A 23,405-nucleotide genomic window follows, 5' to 3' on the forward strand; every position below is an offset into this window, starting at 1 on the left:
GAGGTTTCTACCGTTTTTTTTCCCCGTTAAAGGGTTTTTTTGGGGAGTTTTTCCTGATCAGCTGTGAGGGTCATAAGGACAGAGGGATGTCGTATGCTGTAAAGCCCTGTGAGGCAAATTGTGATTTGTGATATTGGGCTTTATAAATAAAATTGATTGATTGATTGATTGTCTCCTCTCCTCCTTCAGGTCCGTCCCCTCTGAAGTCCATCCACTGCTACCCTCTCTCGTCCTCGTCCCTGTCCTGCTCCTGGTCGCCTCCCCTCTCCGACTTCGACTCCTACGAGGTCGAGTGTCGTCGCCATGACGACGGGGAGCTGACTTCGGCGCTGCGGCTGGCAGAGGGCGTCACCGCGGTAACGCTGGACCACTTGGATGCGTACAGGAAGTACTCGGTGACGGTCAGGGTGTCGTCAGCCGGACAGACGAGTCTGCCAGCGACACACACCACTGTTACCATGATAGACCGTGAGTCCACGCACACACACACACACACACACACACACACACACACACACACACGCACACACACACACACACACACCCTCAGGTGCTGTAGTTGAGTCTGGTGTTTAAATAAAAGCGGTGTGTGTGTCCCAGATGACCACCTGTCCTATTTAAACACAGACGCAGAGCAGCAGGATTCACTCACTAACTTTAAAGTCTGTTTCCTGTTCTTAGTCAAAACAACTCGTCAGTGATGAAACGAGGTCACAGCATCAACACTTTACAGATTAAATAAATAAGTAATAACCCCAGTTTATTTGGATAGGCTCGAGCACACCTGCGACCCCCACCAGGATAAGTGGTTACGGAAAATGAATAAAATGAGTTATATTAAGTTTACACCTGCTGTTAGCGGGGTCACGTCACAGTAACTAAGGTGAATCTTGAAACTGTGTATTTGAGAGCCGCAGACAGGAAGTTGGTTTGTTTAGTAACAACCAATGTCTTTTAAAATATGGTGACTGAGGCAGTGATCTCCACTTCACAATAAAACTATGAAACTAAAACCAGGTCAAGTTTGAACTTTTTAAAAAGTTTCTGTGACCCCAAAACACTCTGAAAACTTTCCTCCTTCTTCTCTTCACAACCCTTTTCTTTGCTCCTCTCTTCACGTCCATTTCTCCTCCTCCTCCTTCTTCTCCTCTTCCTCTCTGCCTGTGTTGAAATATAAATCATCCCGACACAACTGGACTGGGAGACACAAACAGAAAAAGAACGAGAAATAAAAAAGGCGACGACTCCAGAAAATCCCCAAGAACGTTTTTTTATTAGTAACAGTTCACCTACAAACAGACGAGAGCAGAAGAAGAAGAGAAACACACAGAGAGCTGAGACAGTTCATCTGTTTGGAGTCTGTCGTCAAACTTATGTCTACAGAGATAATAAATTGTGACTTAGAAGTTTAAATTTTTGCTTTCTCATAATTTTAATCTTTACTTTTTTATAACCTTTATTGACAAAAAAACAAACACAGAGCTGGGCGGTACATAAAATCAGGAGTTACAACAAATGAACAAACAGAAATAAAGTTACGATGAGATGAAATAAAGTTTTGCTGTTTTCTTTATTTGATTTGATTAGTCTAATCTGTTTCCTTCAGGCCCTCCAGTCCCGCCCTCCAGTGTTCATGTCAGTGAGAAGACGTCGAAGGTCACGTCGTCCTCCATCTTGTTTCGCTTCAACTGCTCCTGGTTCAGTGACGCCAACGGAGCCGTGCGATACTTCGCCGTGATCGTGGCCGAGTCTGATGGTGCGAACACACATTTTAAATACTTTACGTGAATCCACTGATGATACGTCTTTGTTGTAGCTCAGTTTGTAACTGACCGACTGTCAGCAGGATTTTAGGTCAGACTGTATTGAAACACGGTCAGCTCGTCCACTGACTGTTCTTATCTCTCCTGACAGCCAATGAGATGCTGCAGCCGGAGCAGCGCCACCCTCTGCCCTCCTACCGCGACTACATCAGTAACTCCTCCGTCAGAGCATATCAGACCGCCTACTTCGCCAGCCGCTGTCCACAGGACACAGAGACCGCCGGCGGACAGGTGACGAGAAGAGTTCAGAAGACACTTTTTAAGATTCTGATAGCTAACAGCGTTCAAACACAAATTAACACTAACAACAAATCCTTATTTCAGCTCAGTTGAGTGAGGGACATACTAAATATATATATATATATATATATATATATATTATTTATGTTTCAACATTTTCTGTAGCACTAGAAATAAATGTAGTGAAAACACCTCGATAACAACGGGACAATAATTCCTGTAATAAAATCTTTAACAAATCATCCAAATACAGCTCTGTAAATATCACTGCAGATATAAATCTGTTTGTACATGTTGGTGTTTTTATTTCGTGTGTATCAAATCAATCTTACTCAGTCAATATCTGATCAGGTGGTGGAGGTGAACCTCGGGGCTGGAGGGGATCGGCTGGGCGGGACCTGTGACCGTTACCATGACGACGACCTCTACCTGAGTGACAGCTACGGTGGCTTCTGTGACGGGCCACTGAAAGCCAAAACCTCCTACAGGTATGACACACACAAACACACACAATTCTCCATGTGCAGTTTGTGGAGTGTGTATTTACATGTATGTGTGTGTGTGTGTGTGTGTGTTTTCAGGCTGAGTGTGCGAGCTTTCACCAGACTGTTTGATGAAAACCACCGAGAGTTTCCTCAGCCGCTCTTCACCGACACTTACCTGTCCGCCCCGCTCAGGACACAATCAGGTGAGTAACACACACACACACACACACACACACACACACACACACACACACACACACCATGCATGTATCTAGCGAGGGGTTCACTGTGTGTTGTTGTGTATCAGAGCCTTTAGGTGGCGTCGTAGAGGGTCTGAGTGCGGGGATGTTCCTGATCGGAATGATGGTGGCTGTCGTCTCTCTGCTGGTCTACAGACAGAGACTCCGCAAAGTGTGAGTGCACGAAAACACACATCAAACACTGAGACTCTTTTTAGGACTTTTAGGACGACATACTATACTATGACATTTTTATCACATTTCGGACGACATGCTATACTATGACATTTTTATCACCTTTAGGATGACATATGACTTTTTTTTTTTCATAACATTTCGGAGGACATGCTATACTATAACGTTTGTATCAGTTTTCGGACGACATACTATACTATGACATTTTTATCACATTTAGGACGACATGCTATACTATAACTTTTGTATCAGTTTTCGGACGACATACTATACTATGACTTTTTTTTTTATCACATTTTGGACGACATACTATACTATGACGTTTTTTTATCAGTTTTTGGACGACATACTATACTATGACATTTTCATCAGTTTTTGAACGACATACTATACTGTGACATTTTTATCACATTTAGGACGACATACTATACTATGACGTTTTCATCAGATTTTGAACGACATACTATACTATGACTTTTTTTTATCAGTTGTTGGACGACATACTATACTATGACGTTTTTATCACATTTAGGACGACATAGTATACTATGACTTTTTTTTAATCACATTTTGGACGACATACTATACTATGACGTTTTTATCATATTTAGGACGACATACTATACTATCACTTTTTTTTAACAGTTTTTGGACGACATACTATACTATGACGTTTTTATCACATTTAGGACGACATGCCATACTATGACATGTTCATGACATTTTGAACAACATGCTGTACTATGACATTTTTATCACATTTAGGACGACATACTATATACTATGACATTTTCATCAGTTTTTGAACGACATACTACACTATTAAGTTTTTATCACATTTTGGACGACATACTATATACTATGACATTTTCATCAGTTTTTGAACGACATACTATACTATGACATTTTTATCACATTTAGGACGACATACTATACTATCACGTTTTCATCAGATTTTGAACGACATACTATACTATGACTTTTTTTTTATCAGTTTTTGGACGACATACTATACTATGACGTTTTTATCACATTTAGGACGACATGCTATACTATGACTTTTTTTTTTCTCACATTTTGGACGACATACTATACTATGATATTTTCATCAGTTTTTGAACGACATACTATACTATCACTTTTTTTTAACAGTTTTTGGACGACATACTATACTATGACGTTTTTATCACATTTAGGACGACATGCCATACTATGACATGTTCATGACATTTTGAACGACATGCTGTACTATGACATTTTTATCACATTTAGGACGACATACTACACTATTAAGTTTTTATCAGTTTTTGGACGACATACTATATACTACGACATTTTCATCAGATTTTGAACGACATACTATGCTATGACGTTTTTATCACATTTAGGACGACATACTATACAATGACATTTTCATCAGTTTTTGAACCACATACTATATTATGACATTTTTATCACATTTCGGACGACATACTATACAATGACATTTTCATCAGTTTTTGAACGACATACTATACTATGACATTTTTATCACATTTAGGACGACATACTGTACTATGACGTTTTCATCAGATTTTGAACGACATACTATACTATGACTTTTTTTTTATCAGTTTTTGGACGACATACTGTACTATGACGTTTTTATCACATTTAGGACGACATGCTAAACTATGACATGTTCATGACATTTTGAACGACATGCTGTACTATGACATTTTTATCACATTTAGGACGACGTACTATACTATTACGTTTTTATCAGATTTTGAACGACATGCCATACTATGACATGTTCATGACATTTTGAATGACATGCTGTACTATGACATTTTTATCACATTTAGGACGACATACTACACTATGACGTTTTTATCAGTTTTTGGACGACATACTATACTATGACGTTTTCATCACATTTAGGACGACATGCCATACTATGACATGTTCATGACATTTTCAACGACATGCTGTACTATGACGTTTTTATCACATTTAGGACGACATACTATACTATGATGTTTTCATCAGATTTTGAACGACATACTATACTATAACGTTTTTATCAGTTTTTGGACGACATACTATACTATGACGTTTTTATCACATTTAGGACGACATACTATACTATGACTTTTGTTTTTATCACATTTTGGACAACATACTATACTATGACGTTTTTTTTTATCAGTTTTTGGACGACATACTATACTATGACGTTTTCATCAGATTTTGAACGACATACTATACTATTACGTTTTTATCAGTTTTTGGACGACATACTATACTATGACGTTTTTATCAGATTTTGAACGACATACTATACTATTACGTTTTTATCAGTTTTTGGACGACATACTATACTATGACGTTTTTATCACATTTAGGACGACATACTATACTATGACTTTTTTTTTTATCACATTTTGGACGACATACTATACTATGACGTTTTTTTTATCAGTTTTTGGACAACATACTATACTATGACATTTTCATCAGTTTTTGAACGACATACTATACTATGACATTTTTATCACATTTTGAACGACATACTATACTATGACGTTTTTATCAGTTTTTGGACGACATACTATACTATTACGTTTTTATCAGTTTTTGGACGACATACTATACTATGACATTTTTATTTATCAGTTTTTGGACGACATACTATACTATGACGTTTTCATCACATTTAGGACGACATACTATACTATGACTTTTGTATCACATCTAGGACGACATACTATACTATTACGTTTTTATCAGTTTTTGGACGACATACTATACTATGACATTTTTATCACATTTCGGACGACATACTACATATTATGATGTGTTTTTTTTTTTATCAGTTTTTGGACGACATACTATACTATGACGTTTTTATCACATTTAGGACGACATGCTATATTATGACATTTTTATGACATTTTGAACGACATACTATACTATTACGTTTTTATCAGTTTTTGGACGACATACTATACTATGACATTTTTATCACATTTAGGACGACATACTATAGTATGACATTTTTATCACATTTAGGACGACATACTATACTATGACATTTTTATCACATTTCGGATAACATACTATACTATGACTTTTTTATCACATTTCGGACGACATACTATAGTATGAAATTTTTATCACATTTAGGATGACATGACTTTTTTTTTTATCACATTTCGGACGACATACTATACTATAACGTTTGTATCGGTATTTGGACGACATACTATACTATGACTTTTTTATCACATTTCGGACAACATACTATACTATGACATTTTTATCACATTTCGGAGGACATGCTATACTATGACACTTTTATCACATTTAGGACGACATACTATACTATGACTTTTTTATCACATTTCGGACAACATACTATACTATGACATTTTTATCACATTTCGGAGGACATGCTATACTATGACACTTTTATCACATTTCGGACGACATACTATAGTATGACATTTTTATCACATTTCGGACGACATACTATATACTATGACGTTTTCATCAGATTTTGAACGACATACTATACTATGACGTTTTTATCAGTTTTTGGACGACATACTATACTATGACATCTTGTATCTAAGTATTGTATTGTCAAATAGGTTTTCAAAAACAAATAATTTGTCTTAATGCTTGGTGTATAACGAGAAGTAAAAAATTAAAACAAATCCTGCAAATAGTTTGATGCATTAAAAACGAAAACATCATGAAATGTATTTGTTTTAAAATAAAGTGCTGATCAGTTTTGTCCAGGAATTTTCAAAATATTGTCCAAAGAATGTGCCAAAGATCTCAGTATACTGTATAGAGAATTCATGTTCCATCATGTACAGAGATGACAGTCTAAAAGATGTCCAAAGAGCCCAGTATCTGTGGGGGTCTTTGATGAGGCCTGCTGAAGATGAAAGGAAACTTTTTGTGGCCTGAGGTTTTAGTCCTGATGGACCGCTTCCTGCCAGAGGGGAGTGGTTCAAAGAGATTGCGTCCAGGGTGGGAGACGTCGACCACAATCTTCCCTGCCTGCCGCAGGTCCTGGAGGGACAAGCAGATTGCAGCCAATCACTTTCTCCCCAAAGTGAATGATACGCTGCACTCTGCTCGTCCTTGGGAGCAGCGTAATTGGTTGAGGATGGACTCGATGATGGCAGTGTACAAGAGCACCACGGTCTTTGCTGCTGCAGGAAGTTGTTGATGAAGGTGCCGATGTTCAGCTCCCACTGAAGGTCCAGCATCAACTGGGGAGATGACACAGAGATATAGTGGTGGGTGGGGCTGCTTGCTTCCTTAAATCCACAACCATCTTCACTATCTTTAGAGCACTGAGACTGTTGTGGATTTGAGAAAGAACGCAGAAACACCCGCCACTGTCATTAAAAAAAAAAAAAAAAAACTAAGTATGCAACAAGAAAAGTACACTCAGTAAAGTGCACTTTTGCACCAAGCTGATTGTGGCCACTCTAGACAATTCCTGTAATTTAGCAGCACATCACAGTACGTTTCAGAAGCTAATAAAAATACATGCCTCGTCTATTTTTTGACAGAGCCACGGCGCCTTGCACAGAGCAGATTGAATTTTCCTGCTAACAGGCACTGTCTGTGAGGATTAATGTGTTTTAAATGACAGCTAGAAATCTTCCATCCATGGATTCATAACTGGACTTTGAAGTCTATTAACTTTGTGAGCAGGCTACAGTACAAGAGGGTCGGAAATAACAACGATAAACACAACTAAAACAGACGAGAAAAGGAAACCATTAACTACACATTCTGCTTACTTAATGACATATAGTAATAACAGCCTTATAGTAGTAGTAGAAGATAAGAGGAGAAGTGACCAAATCAAACAAATCTGTAAGTCTACAAAAACAGGCAGACATAACCCTCTGCTTCTGAAATGCTCCTGGTGTGAGATTGACCCCCTGTGGTGAACAGTACAAAACAGGGTCACAGCTGGACCTGGTGGATATGATGATATTGAACAGTCAATTAAAACACGTTTAAACTATTATGAATCATCACAACCACAAGACGTCCTTAAGCATAGTCATACACGTGCACACAAAATATGAAGCTGCTTGGTCCATTAGTTTGCGAGATGAGCTGCGGACAGATGAATACGCATACTCACTCAGAAATACATGACCAAATTTACAATCCCCTCCAGGCTTATGCCTGACTGAGATGATATAAAAGTACAGTATGAGATTAAAACATCAAAAACAATGAGATGATATAAAAGTACAGTATGTGATTAAAACATCAAAAACAAAGGGAAAAAAATACACAAGAAAATCCAAAAAAGGTCATAGTACAGTATGTCATAAAAAGTCATAGTATAGTATGTCAAAAAAGTCATAGTATGGTATGTCAAAAGAATCATAGTATAGTATGTCGAAAAAGTCATAGTATAGTATGTCAAGAGTCATAGTATAGTATGTCCAAAAAAAGTCATAGTATGGTATGTGATAAAAAGTCGTAGTATAGTATGTCGAAAAGTCATAGTATAGTATGTCAAAAAAGTCATAATATGGTATGTCATAAAAAGTCGTAGTATAGTATGTCATAAAAAGTCATAGTAGTATGTCAAAAAAGTCATAGCATGGTATGTCATAAAAAGTCGTAGTATAGTATGTCAAAAAAGTCATAGTATGGTATGTCATAAAAAGTTGTAGTATAGTATGTCAAAAAAGTCATACTATGGTATGTCATAAAAAGTCGTAGTATAGTAAAAAGTCATAGCATGGTATGTCAAAAAAGTCATAGTAGTATGTAAAAAAGTCATAGCATGGTATGTCATAAAAAGTCATAGTAGTATGTCAAAAAAGTCATAGTATGGTATGTCAAAAAGTCATAGTAGTATGTAAAAAAAAAGTCATAGCATGGTATGTCATAAAAAGTCATAGTAGTATGTCAAAAAAGTCATAGCATGGCATGTCAAAAAAGTCATAGTAGTATGTCAAAAAAGTCATGGCATGGTTTGTCATAAAAAGTCGTAGTATAGTATGTCAAAAAAGTCATAGCATGGTATGTCAAAAAAGTCATAGTAGTATGTCAAAAAAGTCATAGCATGGTATGTCATAAAAAGTCGTAGTATAGTATGTCAAAAAAGTCATAGTATGGTATGTCATAAAAAGTTGTAGCATGGTATATCAAAAAAGTCATAGTATGGTATGTCATAAAAAGTCATAGTATAGTATGTACATAAAAGTCATCGTATAGTATGTCCAAAAAAGTCATCGTATAATATGTCGGAAAAGTCACCGTATGGTATGTCAAAAAAAAAGTCATAGTATGGTATGTCATAAAAAGTCATAGTATGGTATGTCAAAAAAGTCATAGTATGGTATGTCATAAAAAGTCATAGTAGTATGTCAAAAAAGTCATAGCATGGTATGTCATAAAAAGTCATAGTAGTATGTCAAAAAAGTCACAGCATGGTATGTCATAAAAAGTCGTAGTATAGTATGTCAAAAAAGTCATAGTATGGTATGTCTTAAAAAGTCGTAGTATAGTATATCAAAAAAGTCATAGTATGGTATGTCATAAAAAGTCGTAGTATAGTATGTCAAAAACTCATAGTATAGTATGTCAAAAAAGTCATAGTATGGTATGCCAAAAAGTCATAGTATAGTATGTCCAAGAAAAGTCATAGTATGGTATGTCAAAAAAGTCATAGAACAGTACGGCAAAAAAGTCATAGTATAGTATGTACATAAAAGTCATCATATAGTATGTCCAAAAAAGAAATCGTATAATATGTCCAAAAAAGTCACAGTATGGTATGTCAAAAAAAAGTCACAGTATGGTATGTAATAAAAATGCATGTTATAGTGTTAACCATATTGGAGTATTTCTTGTTATTAAATGCATACATTAAATATATATAATCACTAAAACTAGGACAGTAAAAACTACAACCGGAGCTACATTATCACAAAAAAATCTGTCTACAACATTCCCAACAACAGCTTTGTCTACAGGTACTCTAAACAGTTTGTTTGGTGCAGATATTTTCTAATGTGTATCTGTACGTGTGTGTTTATGTGTGCAGGGCTGTTCAGGAGAATCCAGTGGTGAGGATGAATATGTGGAAAGAAGTACCGGCCTCAGGATTATACCTGGGTGTCAGGAGGTAACTGAGTGTGTAATTATTTTTCTCCAGTGTGTGTGTGAGAGAGTTTCATTTTCAATACCTCCTACGTCCAATATGTGAGTGTGTGAGGTATTAGCTTCCAAAAGTACTGTCTCTCTCTCAGATGACCTCATCACTCAGACACCACAGTACACAGCATCTGTTTAATAACCTGAGTGTGTGTTTGTTTGTTTGTTTGTGTGCAGATGTTTATGTGTTCATCACGACTCATTAAGTTTTTATTTGTGAGCTTCTCTGTGCTTCGTAACAGCTTTAAGTTGTCCTTATAACACGACTGCACATTCATAAAATTTACTCCTATATGTTGAAAAATAATCATTCGAAATGTCTACATTTTTCTAAAAACATCAACACCCAAAAAAAGTTATTTAACAAACTGTACAAATAAAAAATGATTATATATCTTGGGATATACTGTTGTTTTTCAAAAGCTTTCTAGCACTTTGGAGAAAAGATGCCTCACAGGACCGCACAATCATGAAATTTACTCTATGTTGAAAATAATTCTCAATTTTTCCACTTTTTGAACAATATTATAATCAAACAATTAAAAATGTTTTTGCAAAGATAATATTTAACAGACTGCACAAATAAAATGTGTTAATTAAATATCTGCCAATATATCATCCTGTTTCAAAAAAAAAAAAAAAAAACCTCAAATATTATATCGGCTGGGCTTTAATTAATTAATTTTTTTCTTTTTAAATATTTCACATTATTTTTTGTCAGACTGCTGCTACATGTTGTGTCTGCTGATTAAATTATTTTAATAAATGACTGTTGACAAATTGTGACTGAAATTTTTTTTTCATTGGTTTTTTTCTTGTTTTCAGTGAAGGCTCAAACACTGACAAATGTTTTAAACAAAGTCATTTTGTTATGCAGCATAATTACACAATATTAAAAAATATAAAAGATAAAGTAATTACAATGCTGACAAAACATTACATCACTCTAATAAATCGAGAACTATAATTTGTATACCTGCTGATTGTCTGGTCATGTTAACATTTCCAGAATTAAAATGCCCTCTGTTGTGACCTTTTATAACCACATAAATATACATGGGTACACCTGTCTAAAAAAGACTAATAATTATTAATCTAACTCCTAAACTTTCTAAAAACTATTAACTCTGTGACACATGACTCATAACCTGCCTGTGTAATAACTGCTTAAATATAAACTGACTGTCTTTCTTCTTGTTGCAGCAATCGTCGAGTCACCAGGTGAGAATCTCTTCTGTTGCACCAGATCTTAATTGATAGTTATTTTAACACCAAAATATTCAAACTGTTGGAAATATCTGTTATTGGCTTCAAACAATGTCTGTTTTCATAACTCATATCTGTCTGTCTGTCCAGTCCGATCAAAGCCTGTCACTTTGAGTCCCACCTGACCAAACTGCAGGCCGACTCCAACTACCTGCTGTCTGAGGAGTTTGAGGTAAAAGTTGCTCTATGATCAGATTTAGTTACAGCAAATTGTTTCACTGCATTCAAAACCTTTCCTAAGTAAAAGTATATATTATCAGTAAAATGTTTTTAAACATCTACAGCTGTAAAATGCAACGTACTTTAAGACTGTGCTCATTTAAGCTCCTTTATATCCTGTTGGGGAGTTTAATCGTGGTGACTTGGTGTGAAGCAGCAGGTTTTTATAACGTTGCAGAATGGAGCATTACAAGTATCTGCCTGTTTCAGATCGTCTTGTTGTGAATCTTTGGTCTGAACTGGGCTTAAAAAGTCAGAAAAAACATCTTGTTTTTAGCTCTGTGACGACTACTTTTCCAGCTGATCTAAAAGGGTTTTTAAAGAGTTTATTCAGCTTCAGAAGGAAGAGAATTTTCTCAACACATAAAGGAACACTTCCTCCTTCAGTTTATCACAGACAGTCAACAGCAACACATCTGGAGATACATGGTTTTCAGAAAGGGGAGGAAAAACTTACCCCTGAAAAGATGTAGCACAGTAAGAAATACAATATTGACTTGTGAGATGGAGAAGAAGAAAGTAGCATAAAGTGGAAATACTTGAGTAAATACACCTACATGTCACCTCTGGTTGCTGCTGGTGTTCAGACGGCACTCCACACTTCAGAAGTTTGGCTTCATCTGTTGAATATAAAAAAAAAACACATTCAGAAATTTAATTTTAAAGTCAAAATACTTGAGACTCACTGAATCATCTCTTGTTTGTTCAGGATCTGAAGGATGTTGGACGCAACCAGACGATGGACGTCGCCCGACTGCCGGAGAACCGAGGGAAGAACCGCTACAACAACATCCTGCCATGTTAGTAGTTATATGTTTGCATGATTAAATGTTTTCTCGAATCATTAACATTAAATAAACTGTATTTATATAAAACTTAAATGACATAAATTGAGCCTAGAAATACATTTTATAATAACAAAGTTATAGAGACAGTCTCCCGCCATCGAGTCCCTCAGTGAGAAAAAAAATAAACTGATCAATCAATGTGAAAATCATTATAATGATGACATCGTTAAGAGCTTTAATGAACGAGACCGCACATGTTCCCATGGTGACAGCGATGTACCAGTCTGTGGGTCGAGCTGCGAGGTGATAAAACATTAATAACTACACAACTTAACATGCAGATGACGGTTCGTGCTGCAGTAGGAAATGCAGTTTAGTTAAATTAAAAGACCATATGTTTAGATATCATTCTCTGTTTTTAACTCAATGACGGCCATCATAATTCTCCTTCCTGTCTTTTTCTCTTCTTCTTTGGTGTCTTTCAAACGCTGTAATCTCTGCTTCAGCAATGCTAAAAGATTAGTTTAGAATTTTACAACGAATGAATAAGGATCTATTTAATTATGGCCACAGAAAATGAGGCAATACTGTGTTTTTCAATCTAACTGAGGAGTTGACATCTGTGTGTGTGTGTGTGTGTGTGTGTGTGTTTGTTACAGAGTTGTGTATCCATCAGTATCACAGTGTGAATAAAGTAATTAAGTGTCAGTCATGTGTAACTGCAGCCAATTTTCTATACGAACAGAAAAATATAATTTGTGACTTGAGGTGATAAATTTACAGCTCTATAATTAATCTCTCACACATGCACGCACACACACTCACACACACGCAGTCATATAGTAAAATGGATCATCCTCTTCAGTGTGTGTGAGTCATAGCTGAACCTCTTCACATTTAAACAAATATTCTCACTTACAGTAATAAAAGCCTCTAAAAAGCTGTTGAACGTGATAAGGGCTGGTGTCATTTAGAAGAAGAAAGCCAAGTGTCGTTAGTTTGCTGCAGCGGACGAGTTAGTTTAAAACAATTATTTAACTGGAGCTTTTCTCTGTTTCATATTTTTGTACATTAAATATATTTGGGTTCAAACTGTTAGCCCAACCAAAAGTACGATTTAAAAATGTCAGCTGGAGCTTTGAGAGAGTTTGATGTGACATTATTCAATGTATTAATGATCAAACATTAGTCCACTAGAGAAGTAAATAAGTTGAAAAAACCAACAAACAAATGTGAAACTCTATAAGGAGCTGTGCCTTATCAATAAATCCAAACCTATCATTTGAAAGGACAGACACAGGAAGTGTCCACGCTCAGCAGTCAGACAGGAGTCAGGTTCATTTCCAGGACTGGTACCTGCGGTTATTCCACAGGCTAGTTAATAACATGTCGGGCAGGAAATCCAAAGTGTGGGATCATTTTGAGAAGGTGAAGGACGAACCTAAGGTGATATGTAAACTCATCTTCATTGGTCGACTACAAACATGACGTATCATCTGAAACATGGAAGTAGCTACATGCCCATTAGCCCACAGCGTCATTAACAGGCGGCTCGCTCAGTGTGTGACGTGCACTTGGAGATAAAATATAGGCCTATATTAATGAAGGTTCATTAGTACGGTTTGTATTTCTCTGTAATGTAGCACAGTGTTAACAATGTTACTGATACTATTCTTTCTCACACCTTCAACTCAAACCACCAAAATATATCATTTAATCACTCGTTTCATTTCAGCTCAGTGAAAGTGGAACATTTAGCAGATTAAGAAATAAATATTAAAACATCTTTAGCTTCTAAATTATTACATTAAAAGCCTTAAACCTGTGCTTTAACAAAGCAGATTACAATAAACACTAAGACTTCCCAAACTAGCAACTAACTAAGTTATTAAACTCATGTAAATAAATAATGTGTGTTTTCTGTAGATGATTCTACCAGAGTGAAGCTGACGTACCTGGAGGACGACCCCTGTTCTGACTACATCAATGCCAGCTACATACCTGTACGTTCGCACACACTCACACATATTGAACACACACACACACACATTTGCACACACAGTACTAATATCTCTCTCCTACATGTGTGTGCAGGGTAATAACTACCGCAGGGAGTACATTGCCACCCAGGGCCCGCTGCCCGGCACTAAGGACGATTTCTGGCGGATGGTGTGGGAGCACGGCGTCTACAATGTCGTCATGGTGACGCAGTGTGTGGAGAAGGGGCGGGTGAGTCACTGACAGTTTAATTTTGGGTCTCTTTGTTTTATTGTCCTGGTCAAGAGTAAAATATCTCAACATCAAGAGGCCAGACTCTGATATCTGGAGCCTTTTCATTATGGGACCATTTCCATGGTTTGTTTTGGGGGGCCAGTACATAAATATCAAAATCTAATAGACAGTTTGCTGGAAATTCGTTTAATCCCCAGATGAAAAGACAAGACAAGAAGAATAAAAAGCTTTAGATAAAATATCTGCTGTCATCTGCAGCTGTTACCATCATTTTGCAGCCTGAGTAAGAAGTGAACAATTTTCCAACGTTTACTTTTTATCAAGCTTTTAAGTTACTTCTGACAGATTAACAGCAAGTTTATAGGAGACTAAATATTAACATAATAAAATAAATTACTGTGGATGCTACTAACACCTATTTTTATTAATCAGAGACTATTTTTGATTGTTTAACGGGTTGATTTTAGCGCTGTCATCGTGTACTATATTGCTTGCATTGTTCATTTTGGTAAACCATTGCTATTGCGATTGCTGTGTTCACACCTGCCCAAACGACTTGCACTGAAGGGGCAAACAAACTTGAGTTAGTTTGAACCGAACCAAACAGGGCAGGTGTGAAAGCATCATAAAAGATATTCAGTTTACAATGATATGATTAAGAAAAAATATGCAACTTTAAAACTGAATAAATGGGTCTTTTTTGTATGTTACAGAGCGAACATTTAAAAACATCATGAAGGAACTGTATTACTGAAAAGTATTTAAATATGTGAAGGATGAATTTTTGTGTTGCAGGTGAAGTGTGATCAGTACTGGCCTGCAGACAGAGAGCCTCTGTACTACGGTGACCTGGTTATTCAGATGCTGTCAGAGTCCGTCCTGCCTGAATGGACCATCAGAGAGTTCAAGATTACCTCGGTACCTGCTCTTTATCTCTGACTGTACCTCACTGCACTGATGCTTTGTCTCCTGATAGTTAAGCTAAATATACATTTTTATTAATATATAATCAATTAATCCTGACAGGAGAGCAGCTGCACTTACCCTCGGGTGCTGCGTCACTTCCACTACACTGTGTGGCCCGATCATGGAGTCCCAGAGAGCACCCAGTCCCTGATCCAGTTTGTCAGGACAGTTCGGGACTATGTGGACCGATCACCCAGCACCGGAGCAACCATCGTGCACTGCAGGTAGGACACAAGAGTGTGAGTGTGACCTCTGTGGACCTTTGTGCTGTTGAGCTTACCAGAGTCCGACAAAAAAACCTCACTGGGAGTCAACAACAGCTGAGACAATTAGCCGATTAGGTGATTAATCAAACCAACAAAACACATACTATTTCTGTAGTCATGTACTTAATTATTTAGTAAAAATCTTCTAGCCTCTTCTAAATGAGGATATGCTGCTTTATGGTTTATTCTGTGTGTGTGTTTGTCAGTGCTGGTGTTGGCCGTACGGGGACATTCATCGCCTTGGATCGGGTTCTGCAGCAGTTGGACTCTAAAGGAAACATTGACCTGTACGGCTGTGTGTTTGACCTCCGCCTGCACCGCCAACACATGGTCCAGACTGAGGTACACTCCCCACACTGCTACACTCTGTCACACACAAACCCTGCCTCCCTGTTTCTTCTTTCTGAAACCCAAACAACTAACATTAGGATTATATGTGTATATTTGACCACATTAGTAAAACACCAGCAACAACTGGAGCAAACTAGGCCTGAAACATCATTTAATATAGGACCAGTCAAGCGAAAAGACCAGGACCAGTAACTATAGGACCAAGCTAGGGCTAAAAAAAACAATAAATATAGCACCAAACTAAGGCTAAAACACCAGTAACCAACTATAGGACCAAATTAAGCTAAAACACAAATAACTACAGGACCAAGCTAAGGTTAAAACACCAGTAACTATAGCACAAAGCTAAGGCTAAAACACCAGTAACTATAGCACAAAGCTAAGGCTAAAACACCAGTATCTATAGGACCAAACTAAGGATAAAACACCAGTAACTACAGGACCAAGCTAAGGTTAAAACACCAGTAACTATAGCACAAAGCTAAGGCTAAAACACCAGTAACTACGGGACCAAACTAAGGCTAAAACACCAGTAACTATAGGACCAAACTAAGGCTAAAACACCAGTAATTATAGGACCAAACTAAGGCTAAAAAAACAGTAAATATAGCACCAAGCTAAGGCTAAAAGACAAGTAATTATAGGACCAAACTAAGGCTAAAACACCAGTAACTATAGGACCAAACTAAGGCTACAACCCCAGGGACTAAAGTGCCAAACTAGGATTAAAAAAACAGTAATTATAGGGCCAAACCATGTAACACTTTTTTCCTTCAGAATATCAGTAATGTCAAACTTTTAATAATAATCCTAAATATCATCATAGCCATTACACTTTATAACTCATTTCCTGTGTGTGTGTGCTTCAGTGCCAGTATGCCTTCCTGCACCAGTGTGTGCGGGACGTCCTGAGAGCCCGGAAACATCGCAGTGAACAGGAGAACCCTCTCTACCCCATCTACGAAAACTTCAACCCCGAGTACTGCCGAGGTGAGACAACCTCAAAACCTCACTGTAACATCACAAAGTACACATTCAACTAATTACTTTAGTAAATATGTAACCACACACTAAACAAAATATTCACAGATTAAATTGTAAAGACTTGCAGTATATTTTAACTTAACTGTATTCATCAAAGCATTTTTACTGACCTTAAAACTCTGTTTGTTGGTCTCTCCTCAGATTTCATCTACACCGGACGCTGAAGAGACGATGACATCCGTCTGATCAATAGAGAAGAAACGATGCTACGTTAGCTCATTCTGACATTATCAAAACTATCTGAGTTAACACAGAGCATCAGCTACACATCACACAATACAAGAAAAATACAGAAATGTATAAAAGTGAAGACGACACATAAATGATGTGAGAGATTTTCAGTATCCCTGTTTTTAGATCACGTTCTTGACTTACTGTCAGACTGTAAGTGTGACCAGTTTATGGAAGTTTAATGCTGACACAACTACAGGAAAAACAAGACACAAAGAACATATTTTTATTAACAGGAAATGTACCTGTTATGTGCTGTGACTACAGGGAAGCTTATTCTATTGGCTAAACTCTATTGTTAATTGATATTTTGTTCAATTTGTGACCTGTTGGCAACTTTTTAAAATAAAGTGTCCCAACAAAATTTTAATTTTTGAGACGAATCCTTTAAGTTAATGCGGTTAACGATAGTCTTAAGTGTTAAAGGGAAACACGGGTTGATCTCAGGTTGCTGGTGGTTATTAAAGACATCTGATGTTAGCTAGCATTATAACTGACCGATCACAGGGAAGGAAAGAGCCATCTATTTTTTCGATTATAACTGTATGTTCTCACTCACTGCTCCATATAAGCTGTTTATTTAAAACGTTACACATATTGCTGTATGTAAATATTGATGTAATACTCCTTTTTTTTATATATATGTTACTGAATATAAACTGTATGTCAATCATTTTTATGCTGTGCGATTTTTAGATATTTTCGGTGTGTCATTTATAAAATCAAACACGTCAAGTAGCTGCATAAAGTATAACCTGCTGTATTCAGACTTTAAGTTACTGTGACATTTGTTCATTTCTAAAAATACAAACACTCATAAACATATATAATCACATTATTTCATAAACTTGTTAATGAATTTAGAACATTTTGAATAAAAGTCTGAATACAAAACAGGAACTCCCCCTTTCCCTTAGTTTAAGTACTTGCTGGGATTAAAATATTGATTTTGCTGTGAAAATATCTGAAAAATTTGTGCAATTTTGTTGAAATATTTGAGGAGTCTGTGGATTTTTTTTTTTTATGATCACAGCAGTCTGAACAAAATAAATCCGATTTTGTGTTTTTAAAACTTTTGACATCAATGACAAACTCACACTTGCAAGTCCAAAATTATTAAATATTATTAAATATTTGGTGAACCCTGTTTTCTTTCTGTTTGTCTCGACTGCTGGAGGAATTTTAAATCATCATTTGTTTTATGGATTTATTTCTGAGGATATAATGATTTGTTTTTTAATCATGGAGAAATATCGGACTGGACAATTATTCGATATTATTATGATGTGATCTTATAATAAAGACTAGCAAAATTAGTTTGATTATATTATGATTTTAGAATAAGTTTGTTATACTCATAAAGATAAATATCGATATATTTTATTGATATATCATCCAGCCCTATAATGAGAATGTAATGCAGTTTTAACGACCTGCTGTCACATCACTGTAAACTGGATTATTAAGTGCTTATTAAAACAACTGCCAAATTTTGTTAATGTTTGTTTCTTGAGAGAATCCCTTCATTTTCTAAATAGGCTTTTATTGTGAAACATTTGCAGCAACTTCCTGTGGAGGATTCAATGACTTGCATGGTTTGCGGACCGTACTTCAAATGTAGGCCCTGCCACCTGGTGGCACTTTTTACGTTACTACAGTAACAGTTCAGCTGGCACATGAACAGACACAGTGACTGAAATAATAGTAAAAGTAATAAAAATAGGACACAAATAACCTGATGACATCACACATGTCGTGAAAGATGACCGGGTGTGATTGGTCGTGGTCCAACATGTAGTATGTCATATTGGTCGGCTGAGTTACGTAAAGATTTTATGACCCCACAATCATCTAATCTGACATGGCGACTGTTGGAACAGACAAAAATGTTGTGTAGTCTGAACATGGCTGTAGCTGTACCTCCATAGTGGCGACTTAGTGATGTCACAGATAATACACACACGTGACAAAGTTAGGTGAAACAAATTTAGTGTTGTTGGCTGAACAAAACATGATGGCTAAAGAAGCCACTTTGGGTTTTGGGAAACATATTGTACACTCACCAATAAACTGATTCACAAGAAAAATAATGCAGAGAGAATAATCAATAATGAAAATGATAATTGGCTTCAGTCCCACTTCTTACAGGAAAGTCAGAATCCATTATCAAGAGGAAAGACCACAAGCTAAATGATTTAAGGGGGAAAGTCATCAGCAACTTAATGGATTTAACTCTAAAAAGACGACAGAAGATGTTTAAATCTGCATTATGACAATTTGAGCTACTGTATTATTTTATAGCAAACACTTAAAAAACTGACATCTTGAAGCTACAATTTCAGGAAGCTTTTCAGTCTTTTATACTCCTTTGAAACCATCATTAGATAAAAGTGTGCAAATGGGAGTGAAACATCCTCTGTACACTCAAAGATGAAATTGATATCGATTTTATCTGACTGCCAGTAAAGAAAGCAAACAAGGACTTCCCGTAAATATCTGAATGTTCCTTTAAGAGTGAGGCCTTTTATGACTTTGTGTAACTCTGACCCGTTCAGCTGCTGAGGTGATTCAATCTGTCCCAACAAACAGGCGAGAAAACAGAAAGTAACAGAAAAAGCTCCAGCTACTTTTCTACGCTGCATCTGTGAAACTTCTGATTTCCATATTGATCTAGGGCACGCTGAGGCCGGAGCAGAACTGGGTAACCCAGATACAGCAGCTATCAGGGGCTTAAAAGAGAGTCGAGGAGTCCCTGACAGTGAGCCCCAGTCCCTCAGGACCAAACCTCCAGCTCATCCTCCTCTCCTCTCCGTCCTGGCAGAGATTTATACAGAGACAAAGTTAGAAATCAGCCGACGTCCCACGAGCTTCAAGTCAGTCATGACAGTGAGCTCAAAGAGGAACAAACAAGTCCGGCCAGCATGAACAGACATGGAAAACACAACTCCAGTAAACAAGCTGGACATTCGCTCAGAAGTGACAGGTTAGGTTTCACTGTGCTGCTCAGGAACTCTGAAAGAAACTCATGATGTAACTTTAGTCAAAGCTTCCCACAGCATCACAGCTCTGCAACACAAAGTAAATACAACACCTTAAACTGGGTTGAATAACTACTGTGACTATGTTATGTACTAAATAGGACATTTCACATTAAGAAATGAACTTTTCAATGCAAAAAACCCGCCAATATCAGACAGAAGCTAACTGCTAAGAGACTGTAGCTAACCGTTTACAGACAGAAGCTAACTGCTAAGTGACTGTAGCTAACTGTAATAGACACAAGCTAACTGTTTACAGACAGAAGCTCTCAAAGCTAGTGGTGGGCAATAAAACGATAACATATCATCTCGCGATAAACACTTATGTGCCACTGATAGAAAAAACGTTCAATATAACATTAGATACTGTTACTGTATTCTGTCGGGAAAAAACATGAGGAAAGCTGCGCATGTTACCCTCAGAGTCAGGCTGTGCAAGGTTGGTTGCATGAACACACTCACTTGCTTCCTGGTAACCTAGCAACGGTGTCACACAAACAGGTAACAACGTCAGGTTTGGTTGCGCTTAAAAGCCGTGACTTTGGGCTTGTTATTTTGTAAAGTCGCTTACAAATATTGGTAGTCGCAGGTTACGTTTTTTTGGGCTTGTTTCTAAAGTGGAGTTATACCATCTTGTGTATGTCCATCTCGCCTATGCAGTGCTCTGATTGGTCGAAATCTTTTCATTCCACCTACTCGCCTATGCTCACCGGACATCAACTTGTCGTACCAGCGTTCTTTGATGTCAAAATGCGTACAGGTTGGCAGGCCTGAACTCTGAGGTGGAGCGATGAAGTGGATTATTATACTCACTGTTTTCAGACATGTTTAAAAGTGATTAATTCTCCTGATGTCAACAGTCCTGATTCCAGTAAAAACCAACAACAATCAGTAAGACTGATGGGAAACAACTGGATCAAAACACAAACAATAAAACCATTAAACACCACACACTGTTTCATCTTATCTCCTGAAGTCAGTTGAGCCACACTGGGATGGACACAGTCCAACTTGATCCGACAGGTCATGATCCCAAATCAGAGCTCAACAATCTAAATGAGCGTTTTCGCCTTTACACAATTGAATTTGTTAACGTCGACCTGAAGCTGAACTTGTGCTATTTTTCTAACAGAAGGCTCATTTTCATTCCTGTCAGCACGTCTTTGTGGTGAATTATTACCCCGAGATACTAAACGAGTCCTGTTTGAGTTTTAATGGTGGAGCAGAATATCTCAGAGATGACCTTTCAAAGCCTCCATTATCTGAGTGCCTGACATTTTACATTCTTTACTTTTTAACACACAAACTCCACCTGATATTAAAAAGACCATCAAAACCAGGAGACAGAGGGAGAGCTCAAGGTCTAAGAGACAAGATAAAGTAATTTTAGTTTTCTAAATATCTTTGAGCATGCTCTTCCTTTCTTTAAAGTTTTTGTTAAAACACAAAACAAAACTAAGAGCAGATCCTCCTGTTCACTTGATGTGGAGACAAACATCGACAGTGGCTCCAAAACGCAGTAATTTAGACGTATTGATTGTCAATAAAAAACTCTTGTGTTGATAAATTGCTGCAGCGTTCTACTTCAGTGTGTCAGAGTTTAAACTGTGCTATTGATTAAAAGACAACAGCAGCAGAAACTTTACTGAAACTGATTTAGTGTCGCACTTACATAAATGTTTAGGGACTCGCAAACTAAGACCGAACAACACTCAAGTTGTTCCATTAAAAGGCCTAAATTAATAAAACTTAAGGGATTATCAAAGAAAAATTAACTATCTTTTGCAGAAGTAAGATGTTTTTTATTTGTCCCTACTCCTGTTTGACCTGTCACATTTATCTTTCGACCCTTTGAGGGGCTCTGATCTAAGGCTTGGGACAAACTGCTGAACACAGACCAAGCTTAAAAGACAGTTTGAGGTCATTCAGGTCTTTTTTCTTTTGGGTTGAAGTCAGCGCTGAAGGGAGGAGGTGATGTACTGCTCTCAATTAGGCTGTGGTTCTGCTGATGGTAGTGCTGTTAATATTTATGGGGATGAGAGGATGCTGCTGCTGAGAGGAAGTGTTAAAGTGTTAAATGGTCACAGAGGGCCAAGAGTCTGCAGGTTTTTGATCCAGCTGAGCACTAAAGCAGCTGCTCTCACCGATGACTTTGCTAAATGACGGTTAAAATAAGAGGCGACTGAAGCTGAGGGAGGAAATAAGAAGAAATAAGAAGCTGGTCTTCTGAAGAGGATAATCAAGGTAATTCATGAACTAACTGCTAGGGGTCAGCGATATAGCCCTAAAATAATGTCACGATATTTCAGGGTATGTTTGCGATAACAATATTATTGACAATATGACAAATTAGTAAAAATAAATGATTATTAATTCAAGACCACAGAACAAAATAAGTGACATAGTTTTACAGTTTGCTTCAAATATTCAGTAAAAATCAAACAAAAATGATCTCTCATGTCTTTAGTTAGTGAACAACAACAGTAACTCAGAGTGAGATTCAGATTCTGTTACAATATTAATAGTTAAACTAAATAAAATCTACCAATTCTGTTACAATATTAATAGTTAAACTAAATAAAATCTACCACAAATTACACATTTAAACAGCTCCCAAATACAAAAATGTCCCCTGGGATCTATATTTATAAATCAACAGGTGATTTCCTTCTTTCAGTAAAATCCTAAATGATTGAGTTGCTTTTTTTCCCACCTGGACCTTTATGCTCTGCCATTTCTCCTCTAATCATCACGCTGTAACCTGTGACAGGCTGTTATGATACCACAACTATTGCCCAGTCACATATATGGAGTTTTTTTGTGGAGCT

The 23,405-nt window shown here is 36.9% G+C and overlaps 1 protein-coding gene across 1 annotated transcript in view; it reads left to right on the plus strand.

The window, feature by feature from the left end:
• ptprb (protein tyrosine phosphatase receptor type b) overlaps positions 1-19,033 on the plus strand; it is a 48,538-nt gene extending 29,505 nt beyond the window's left edge. The window contains exons 24-40 of the mRNA XM_050037847.1: positions 190-468; positions 1,607-1,756; positions 1,915-2,054; positions 2,415-2,551; positions 2,645-2,751; positions 2,856-2,961; positions 10,067-10,147; positions 11,380-11,397; positions 11,533-11,614; positions 12,371-12,461; positions 14,376-14,452; positions 14,544-14,678; positions 15,477-15,599; positions 15,708-15,871; positions 16,120-16,255; positions 17,134-17,254; positions 17,450-19,033. Of these exons, the coding sequence (XP_049893804.1) occupies positions 190-468; positions 1,607-1,756; positions 1,915-2,054; positions 2,415-2,551; positions 2,645-2,751; positions 2,856-2,961; positions 10,067-10,147; positions 11,380-11,397; positions 11,533-11,614; positions 12,371-12,461; positions 14,376-14,452; positions 14,544-14,678; positions 15,477-15,599; positions 15,708-15,871; positions 16,120-16,255; positions 17,134-17,254; positions 17,450-17,472 (1,970 nt within the window). The 3' untranslated portion in view covers positions 17,473-19,033. The remainder of the gene's footprint in view (positions 1-189; positions 469-1,606; positions 1,757-1,914; positions 2,055-2,414; positions 2,552-2,644; positions 2,752-2,855; positions 2,962-10,066; positions 10,148-11,379; positions 11,398-11,532; positions 11,615-12,370; positions 12,462-14,375; positions 14,453-14,543; positions 14,679-15,476; positions 15,600-15,707; positions 15,872-16,119; positions 16,256-17,133; positions 17,255-17,449) is intronic.
• Positions 19,034-23,405: the final 4,372 nt, after the last annotated feature.

Source organism: Epinephelus moara, chromosome 24 (assembly GCF_006386435.1).
Source record: "Epinephelus moara isolate mb chromosome 24, YSFRI_EMoa_1.0, whole genome shotgun sequence".
Classification (NCBI taxonomy): domain Eukaryota; kingdom Metazoa; phylum Chordata; class Actinopteri; order Perciformes; family Serranidae; genus Epinephelus; species Epinephelus moara.